Source organism: Bombus impatiens, unplaced genomic scaffold (assembly GCF_000188095.3).
Source record: "Bombus impatiens unplaced genomic scaffold, BIMP_2.2 scf_0051, whole genome shotgun sequence".
Lineage (NCBI taxonomy): Eukaryota > Metazoa > Arthropoda > Insecta > Hymenoptera > Apidae > Bombus > Bombus impatiens.
This window is the reverse complement of record NT_176470.1, coordinates 341,083-351,282: the sequence shown is the minus strand read 5'-3', so window position 1 is coordinate 351,282 and position 10,200 is coordinate 341,083. Positions and strand designations below refer to the sequence as shown.

At 37.6% G+C, this 10,200-nt stretch overlaps 1 protein-coding gene across 5 annotated transcripts in view; it reads right to left on the bottom strand.

The window, feature by feature from the left end:
• Positions 1 to 10,194, bottom strand: part of LOC100740849 (receptor-type tyrosine-protein phosphatase kappa) — a 108,383-nt gene extending 98,189 nt beyond the window's left edge. Inside the window, exons 1-2 of one of the 5 annotated variants that reach the window (XM_033324228.1) lie at positions 10,040 to 10,194; positions 9,435 to 9,818 (exon numbers count right to left, since the gene is read on the bottom strand). Coding sequence is in view for 1 of the 5 variants with exons in the window: in XM_033324227.1 (XP_033180118.1) it covers positions 8,037 to 8,165 (129 nt within the window). In the remaining 4 variants the exon portion in view is untranslated. Of the gene's footprint in view, positions 1 to 8,036; positions 8,667 to 9,434; positions 9,819 to 10,039 lie in introns of those variants that run through there. The other 4 variants (XM_033324233.1, XM_033324235.1, XM_033324238.1 and 1 more) reach the window with 4 other exon arrangements.
• Between the last annotated feature and the right edge of the window lie 6 nt (positions 10,195 to 10,200).

Sequence of the window (10,200 nt, the reverse complement as noted above, 5' to 3'; positions counted from 1 at the left end):
GCTGTGCGCGCGGGTTATTTTTAAATGTTTTGTAAGTTGCGTTTACAGGCATCGACGCCAACGAAGGTCGGTTATTGACCAGCGTCGACCTCTAAATTCCACTTCGCGCTATCGAAATTCTCTATCGCGATCGACTTCGATCCTTTCTCGCGTAAACGCGTATTCTTATCGCGAATCGTGCGAATAAAGTCTCGTTCGAATTAATTACGGTAATTAATTGGTTCGGTTACGTAAAGGCGAACCTCTACGACAAGACGTCCGCCAGCGTCTTGTTTCTCTCGCTTTCTTTTCTTTTTCTTTTTTTTATTTTGCTCGTCCGAGTCGCGAGACTTTGACAGTATTGTCAACTTTTGCGTGAACAAGAAAGCTGCGAAGATATTTGAGTTGCATACTCGTTGAAGAGACGTTCTTCTCACCTTGATAACGAAATTTCAACGCTGTGCGAGAAACCGCGAATGTGTGTCTTTTTTAACGCCGTCCAGGGAGAAGATGCGAGATAAAATGATCGTGAATGATCGGAAGCTTGTGTACGTTACGTCGGTTCGTGTATATGAAATGCAGTTTCATCCGTCGATTGGAAAAAATTACGAAAGTAAAGGGTCGTTAACAGAGAAATATTGTTCGAAGGCCGTAAAGGAAAAGTATGATTTTATTCACGAGGCAAGTGATTTGAATATTTGCAATAATTTAAATCCTACGATCGATGAAACTACTCGAGATGTGTGCTTAATTATTCTCTTATGTCCAATAAAGATATAGTAAATGAAATGGCGAAACCACCTCTGTGTAAATGATCCTCATTGCGGCGAATAAACCGTTGGTCTGTACGAAATACGTAGTTCAACGTCATCGGGTTAATAAAATGAATCGTCTCGAGTCACCGCGAAATGCACGTGCCTAGTGGAGAATTTATCGTGGAATAATAACCGCGTAAACGTTTAAGCCGCAGAATTACGGTGCTTTACCGGCGAGCTCGCTCCTTAATGCACATCGTCGTCGAATAAGGAGGATTTACACGAGGACCGTACGACCAACCAACTGCACGAGGATACACGTTCGAGCGGAAGCAGACGGTTAATGATGTCGGCGAGATCGTATCTGCGACCCGCGTTCGATAATTCCACGCTTTTCTTAGAGGTTCTTCTTCTTCGAGGTGGAAAGATGGATAGATGGTGCGGCCGTGGTCAGGGTAAGTCACGCAGTTGCGACAGGTCGCGTTTCTTGCTCGCTAGGGATGGATAGCAGCGAGAAAAAGCGAGCTCGATGGCGCACGAGACTTGAAATATCGTTTCTCGTGTTGAGACGCGGAAGAATCTTTCCTAAAAAGTTTCTAGTGAAACGTGGATTACGAGCGAAGGATGCGGAGAAAGCAAGAAATGTCATAAGGTGGAATTATCGAGAAACTTAATTGGTAAATGGTTGGGTTCACAAATCGGTGAACGAACAAACAAGACGATGGATTTCAGTTAGTTCGTTATATGTGTGTGAAAATTATATTTGTATTATATATCAGAAGGAAAAATGAACAAACGGAATAATTGTTTCGTGTCGTACTACTTCCTGTAGAATTAAGCGGCGAGTTGGACTCTACGTGATATCGAAATAAAATAAAAACTGTCTATATCTATTATCAGCGAACAGATCGTTCGGTTATTTTATTAATACAATTGATAAATTGCAGCTTGTAGGCTTCTATCGCACAATAGACACGAAACAATGAAAGGTCATTGAACAATTTTAAACGATGGAAAATAGTTGTGACCATTTCTTTCTTGCTAATGTTTAAATTAAAAAAAAAAACAAATTACAAAATATAATAGGGAAGAACAGACAGAACGAGGGAATAACTTCTCCTTCGAGCCTACGCAATTAAAATGAAAGAGAATAAATCCACGGTTACGTCGTAACTAAGCACTGATTAAAATCTTTTTAGCTCGAAAGAAACTACGTACGATCGGGAAACTTAATGGAGTCCTTTAAAACTTTCCATAGAAAGAAGCAGAGAGAGAGAGAGAGAGAGAAAGAGAGAGAACTTGCGAATCTGGAAAACAGGAAAGAACCGCAGTTCTTATCGAAAATCCAATTCCTATCTCGGCCCTAACATAAATAGGAAGGCAACCTTCGTGAGTAGCAGAAATTTCAACGTCACGGCGTCGTTGCGATCTTCCACTGTATCCATTTGGAAAATGTCAATTTACAGTAATACCGTCTACCCTTTTTCATCTCGAAGAATCACGCGCATCTCCTCGAATCATGGAGAGTTTCGCAATAATTTTCCACGCTGAGTCTCTCGAATTCCTCGAGACATGCAAATCATCGTTTTTCCACGATTAGAATCCTTTGCTTTTCGTTAAAGCGACGATCGATCGAGAAACGCAATTTATATTTCGTTTGGCAGATTAATTGATTCTCTTCGTAAAAATGTTATATAAACTAAAAAAATAATTAAATGCTATAAGTATGCAACTTTATATGGACGTATGGCGTGCGCTGTAAAAAAGATTTCGAAATTTTGTTAACGCTGCAACGAGTGACGGAGAAAAGGATTTATTCGAGATTTTCCACTTGTTCTTGCGCGTACGATCTGCATATGTCGTCCCTTTCGTTCAATTCTTGAAATAAAACGTCCTCTCACAACGATACTGAAAGATAGACTCGAATGGAGAATCATTCGAACAAACAGTTCTTGCGAAGAATTTGTAAATAAGGATGGATCGGTGATACTTACGTATCATTTACTTTCATTAACGACCCATTTTGTCCACAGCCCTGCGTTACATCGTACGTGCGTGTCATTGTATTAGGTTGGGGTTAGGTTGGGGTTAAGTGAGGACACCGAAAAGTGTCTTTCTTTCGCAAACGTGTCTTTTACAACAGTGCACCTTCGTACAAACGTGAAACCAAATCTGTGAAATGTCGCGATGTTTATCTCGACATAACAAAATGAATCGTACGTAATTCGACAAAATAACATAAAATAAAAAAACGTTGTGCGTCTATTATTTGCTCATAAAACGAAAGAAACTTTTAGGACAAGCTAATATCACAAAGGCAAGCCGAAAATGGTCGAAAGAAGGTGACTGAATTATCGAAAATTTGTGAAATATGAGAAAAAATGAGGAAAAGCTTGAATTTGTTGCATCTTCTTGCCGATGGGACCAAGTAATTACGTTATTTTTTGTAATTACGTGACACGATCTCTTGGATCCTGTGTCCGTTCAAAGGAATTAATCCGACTGGCAAAAATTAAGAACGCCACGGAACGAATTTATCGTCGGTCGTTGACTCGTATTTACGACCTTCCCGTGAAAATCTCGACGGCACTTTGACATTCTTTCGTTCTGTCTCATTCTCCTTCTTCCCTCTCATCTCTCACCCCATTTTTCTCCTCCCTTTTTTTTCTTACGCCCGCTTTTACTCCTCCGTCTTCTCGTTTTTGTTTCTTTGGTTTTATGTCTCTTTTTCTTCATTTTTTTTTTTTTTTCATAAATCGAACGATTATCTCGAGCAACGTTCCGCAACGAGCGTTTTGCTTTTATGTTGTTCCGTGCTCGTATTATCTGCGCTGACTGACTTAACGGCCTCCTCGAGAAATAGTGTCAAGGGATCAGTGTCATTGTCGGGTCTTCCACGCGGAGGCTACGCTTTCGCTCCTGGTAACAAGATCTTTCGACGATGATTGCGCACGATGTGCCCGCGAATATTTCTCCTACTTTTACTTGTTTATTTATCAACTACAACCTGCGAGTTATTTGCGCGAGCCACGCCTTCCCTCGTCCCTCGATCGTGAAAGACGAGAATCAGCTTTAAAATAGAATTAGTTAATATTCACAAATGTTATTTCGATATTTTGTTCTTTGGAAACAAAAGGACGAATAAAATGGAACATATCTATAATTCAATTATATTTGAAGAAGCGTGGAGAGCTTCGTCTGCAAAATTCCTCGCCGATAGAAAGACGGAATACGTTTCCACTTGTAAGATTCTTCGTTGTATACGCTGTATAAGCGATCAATAAAAATATCGTTTTATTTCATTATCTAATTGATGGAAGAATTTATCGACGATCGTTTTACGTTTCGCGAAATAAAAGTTGTTGAAAATGGAACGGCACGAGCAACACGAGCTGTACACCCCATCTGCGTGCACGTGTTTCCCTCTAATATTTCTATTCGCGTATTCGTCTCGCATCCAGGCTTTGCCAGTTGAATACCGAAGGCAGATACGAGTAAATAAACTGGTAAATTTATGACAGTAAATTTCCGGCCGGTAAACATATCTATAAATTATCAACGACTTCCACCGGGGCGAAACGATAGTTGGGCTGTTCCAAGTACTTTCGAAACAAAATCGATTCGCTCTTATGAAATCCGAAGCCACGTTAAATTACCACTTTTACGTTACTTTCTACCACCAGTGATTTACAAGCGATTTGTAAACGAATCCTACCAATTGGTCGTGGTGTTTCGAGAAATTTCAAAGGCTCTCGCGTTACGAGCACGTGTGTAAGAGGATTTTTAACATTTTCTCTTCTTTTAAGTCTCGATCGTTACTGCCAATTTATTAGTTGTAAAATTGTCTAGCCCTTAACGTTCCAGCTGTGTCTCTCAAATACCGCCAAAAGGAAGCAACGCGGTGAAAAAACAAACAGTTTTCTACCGCGAGACCTGTGAACGCAAACCCGGTTTGCATCTCAATGAATGTTTTAAAAAATTCCACGCGTTACTCGATTACAATTAATATAAATATTGCGATCAAAGTTACATTACTTCTGAGATGGATGAAGATTGTTCCGAATGAATTTAATATTATTATTTACACGTAATTGTAGCGTTTAAAATCTGACACTTAAAAGCTTGCAGGTCCAAGTATGATGAGAACAAGTTGGAGTTGCCGGTCGATATTCACAATTAAAAATCGGAGCGTTAAGGGCTAGATTAGGCTGGTTGAATCGAGATTCTATCAATGATATATATCGCGTGAAGCATAGAATATGTAAAAATACGAATAACACGAGGCAAAATGAAAATCACAAAGACATTGATCTTTCGTATTGAACTAGATATTGGATTGGCAGCTTAGTTGCCAACCCAATAAATTTTATACCGACCAAATTATTATACAGGGTGGTTGGTAACTGGTGGTACAAGCGGAAAGGGGGTGATTCTACGCGAAAAAAAAAGTCGAAAATATAGAATAAAAATTTTTTTTTTTAATTTTTCCATCGAGACGACGATCTACAGTGAGATCTGTTATAACGATAAAAGATAGCGATAAAATGGACGCGTACCGATCGAAAATTCAAAGTCGATTTTCTCGAAAACAAAGCCTCGAACGAAAAATTTTTATTCTATATGTTCGACTTCTTTTTTCGCGTAGAATCACCCCCTTTCCGCTTGTACCACCAGTTACCAACCACCCTGTATAAATTATCGAGATATGTATAATTTTGCGTGCTAGACTAGATTAGTCGCGTAGTAGTGACGCACGTATGTGAATATCAGTGTATGGAAGCATGTCTGTGCACAGCATCTTGAGAAACAGACGAATGCAACTGTTCCGTTGTAATATGGAAAGAGAGCGCCGAGACGCGTGCAAATGTATATCGACGAAGATCCTGGAAATCCTTTATTAGATAAATCTAAAACTATTTTAATATGAATACTAAGGGTAATCTTAGTGTTCCTTTACTTTTATTTCGCCAATTAAGATCCACAATTCTCAAGGTAAATTCATTTTTTGATGTTCTTTCGATACTTTTTAACACCTGAACCACGCAGTTGATAACGAGGCTTCTTCCAACGAATTATAGAGATAGCTTGTTGCAGCAATGTCTTTAAAATGGATATTTTCGCGTGTTAGGTTGAAACTGCCGCTCAGACGCGTATGTTTCGCGACTTAATAGCCATATAGGTTAACCGTGAAACCCACAGGTATAATTGCCAGTAGCGCAAATCGTCCATTATTCGAATTTCGTCGTTTTATTCCTGAGAGATCTTGGCCGGAAGTCACGAATAATGGATATGGGTGAGAATTCGTGAATGAAAGCGCACAGCCAACCGTATGCTCGCGTCAATCTTTCCCTGCTCGTGAAATAATTAACGAAGATCCTCCGACTCGCTCGTTTAAATAGCGATTAAATTATTATTTCGAAGTTGGGATTCTATTCGAACGAATTGTGTTAAAAAGGCGACAGATGTTAAAATAATTGAAAACATTACAAGATTTCATTACTATTCCAATATCGAATGATTGTCTATAAACACGCCTGATTTTATACTTGTTTTTAATTAGTTTTATACCATGGACTTGGTTAAAATAATTATTAAAAACTAGAAACTAGATACGAGCAGTAATAATTCATTTCAATAATTCATATTTCAAATTCACATGATTTTCCAATCATATTGAAACACTTTCTTACGTAATTAGAACATCTGATCTCGTAAAGAGCGCGATAATTGACCTAGATTATCAGAGAAATGATCAAAGTTTCGCGCGGCAGGTATTCTATGTGTAAAACAACGATACAGAATATTTGAAAAAAAATATGTAGAAAGTAAAACATACAAAAAAAAATAATAAATTTGTTGAAAATGACAACGTGAGTTCGTGCTCGCCATCCATATGCAGATGCGTTAGTTATAAGAAATAGTAACTAAAAGATAATCCTAGTTACAATCGATAGGCTTAAGATCCTTTTCTGTTTTTATCCCTAGTTTTTGCAAACGCGTGCAATAAAGGTTTTTTTGGCTCACAACGGAGTGATAGATTTATCCATTCGATAAAATAATAACTATCGTGATCCTACCTCTGAGTATAGAAATAACAACAAAATTGCCATATGTCGATCCCTACAAGATTCCTAATTTAATCCTCGTGCAGACAATTTGCTTGTATTATCATAATCACAGCTATAAAATTGCAAACTTGAAATTACGAGAATAAGAGTATAATACCACATATTCGTATTTAAAGAAACGAGAGAGCACAGATAAGTGAGTACTTATATCGACACGTTTGCGTCCTATTTAACGCGAAAGAGCACCAAATGACGATTGAAGCGAGGATTATAGTAGCTTCAGCGTCGAAATTTCTCTAAGAATAATCCGGGACGGAAAATGATGAGGATTGAACGCGAGTAGTCATCGAAGATATACATATGTACAATCGTAATGATGTATTTTTCGCATGAAATGTTACATCACTAATTGGACAGCTGTTTCAATCCTCGGATACAAAATATCGATGTTCCGTAGATGTCTGCGACTATGCGTACAGATGCAACGAGAACGGTAGAAAAGTATCGACAAGGTATATTATTTTCCGTGCCTATATCGTGTACATATATATAAAAGGGACAATACATATATATTAATAATTGTTATCGATATATTATGAATATATATGTAAATATATCAATTATATCTTAATAGGGATTTTATATGTTATTCCCTGTGCTAGATCTGATTTCTAACAAAAATGCACTTGTACTACTTCTCCATTGAATAGAAAGCTCGATTAATATAAACTATTTTTCATATTTGAAATCATTCATTTTCCATATTTATAAAATGAATAATTTATGTCGAAAATCTTTAACGAACTTGAAAAATGTTTCATTCACGTTTCAGGAGACATACTAAAAGAAACGTTTTAAAGATTTGCTGTAACAGTAATCTGACGATATAACCATTAAATTGGACCCTTTTGTAATTTAGAAACGAATAATTTTTGCACCTCTCATTTACATGTCTCTTAAAACTTACGATCTCCTTCACCTTACATAATATCTATATTACATGTTAATTAAATAATATCTATATTAAATATGTAACTAATCTTATAGTATACTTGATTAACGCTATAATTAAAAAGCAGACGGGAAGAATAAATATTTCCACATTGCAATACCTAAATACAAAAGTTACGCAAACTAAATAAGATATAAAAATATCAAGTAGAATATATGGTAATATAAAATAGAAGTTAAAATTATTCATCATTATCGGATTGTTATTAAAAAAAACTCATACCTCGATATTTATCCCCTTCCAGAAGATCACCCGGTATATATGCTCAAGTTTACACAACATCCGCGTCCGCATACATCGACTGGTACTAGTCGTGTGTTTCATGTTATATTCGTATATATCCGGTTTCATAATGGACAATCGAGATCGCAATAAAAGTATTGGCAAATAAGATTGATGCAAAAATAAACGACGTTCAACCGATCACAATGATCAATTTTTATTTTTGAACCCGCCCGCCGCGATCTCTGTGTCGTACTACGTTCGAACACGTTCAGTATCCAAAACGGATAATCTGTACACACTCGTAACTTCACCACTGGCCATTTTAACCGTATCACCCAAGAATTTACGATCGATTATGTATTTGCGTATCCAAAATCTCGGTCGTGATCGCGCCTTATTTCAATAACGACATAAATCAAAAGTTTCAAACATCTCCGGGCTATTTTCGCGTCAGTGCACGCGAGAATAGTTTACTTTGACGATGTTATACAGCGCTGCTGATAACAGTGATAATAACGATTTATCAAACGGTGGTAATAACGAAGACGAATAAGTAATGATAAAACAGGTTAGGGATCGATGTATATCGAAATATCGATAGTGATTGAAAATTATAGGTTAGTCCATTAATAATCCTAACTCTATTAAGGACCAAGATTATAGTTTATCAGATAGCGTTACAAATGCCTTAATTTCTTTACACCGTAAAAACCGTAAAATTGAAAAAATAGCGACAAAAAGGATATTAAACTTTCATAGATACGATATTATAAAAACAGAATTCGTTGGTGTAATTCGATTATGAAAAATTACAAATAAAATACCGCGTTAATGCAACGTTGGCCCTCGATGAGTTAATGGTCACATAAGAAATAAAGTAATCACAGACGAAACCAATTTTGAAAGGAAAATTAATGTAATACACAGTTCGAAACGCTATGCCGATACACGTTAGTTTCAGACTTGTTACTTTCGCGGTGGCGCGCGCAGGGATACTGTCAGAGTATATAGAAATATCGATCGACATATCGAATCGGGTATCGAATAATCGAATCGCACGGACAATAATGAAAACGATAAAACTTGAAGTTCTCAAAGTACAAGGAACAATTTGTATTCGTTTTTACAGTACGCAAGTATATTGCTCCACGTGTATATAAAGTGTCACATAAATCCGACACTTTCGCGGGAATACATATATATGTACGCGGATCGAAATACCGGTGATCCATGCGCAGCGCCATACTGCTCGCGAACCTTATACACATACAGACATGTCAAACTTTCCCTCACGATTAAAACGATATAAACGCCCAAACTATTACGACGCAAACATCATGAAACCCTTACACAAAACAGGCTCGCAACAAAATTAGAAATTTCACAGTTACATACCTTAAGAAACAGACTCGCCAATAGAACGAACACTTCGACCGGCAAAAGCAGCTTTCCCGCACGTTTCTCCGAAAACTGGACGCGCGCGTTTATAGGCGTGTACACACACGGCAACAATGGACAGTTGACACCTCTCGATATCCTGTGACGGGGAATCGATCGGAATCGAGATAAACAGAGATCTTTGTCGGATAAACGGGCACGATAGCGGACCAGCCACGGGACGGAATAACAAACCGAGTCCACTTTGTGTGTCACCGGTCAGCTTCCGCCAACTTCACGCCTGTGTGCCGGTTTTCTCAGCGATCCATGATAAATCTCGTTCGATTCTTGTTTAATCTCCGTTAACTTGTCTACGCCAATCAGTTGCACATATATGTATATCTATACATATATAAAATATTATTTATAATATTGTAGATAGATAATATATCTATATGTATATATATATATATCTCAACTCTGCAAAATTTCTCGACAAATTAGCTTTCGAATATATATGTACATATATATATGTACATGTATGTGTGTATATATATACTCTTCTATATGTTCAGAATAAATCGAGACAGAGTAAGTGAGGCAATATACGTATACATATATACACAAAGGGTGTGCGTTGACAGCGAGAACGAAAAAAGGCAAACACGATTAGCAAACGATGATCGGCGTGAATGGGAACCACGAGCGAATTGACGGGCACACGTCTAACACCGTAGTAAAGAGCACAACACCACCAGCACGACGACGGCGACGACGACGACGG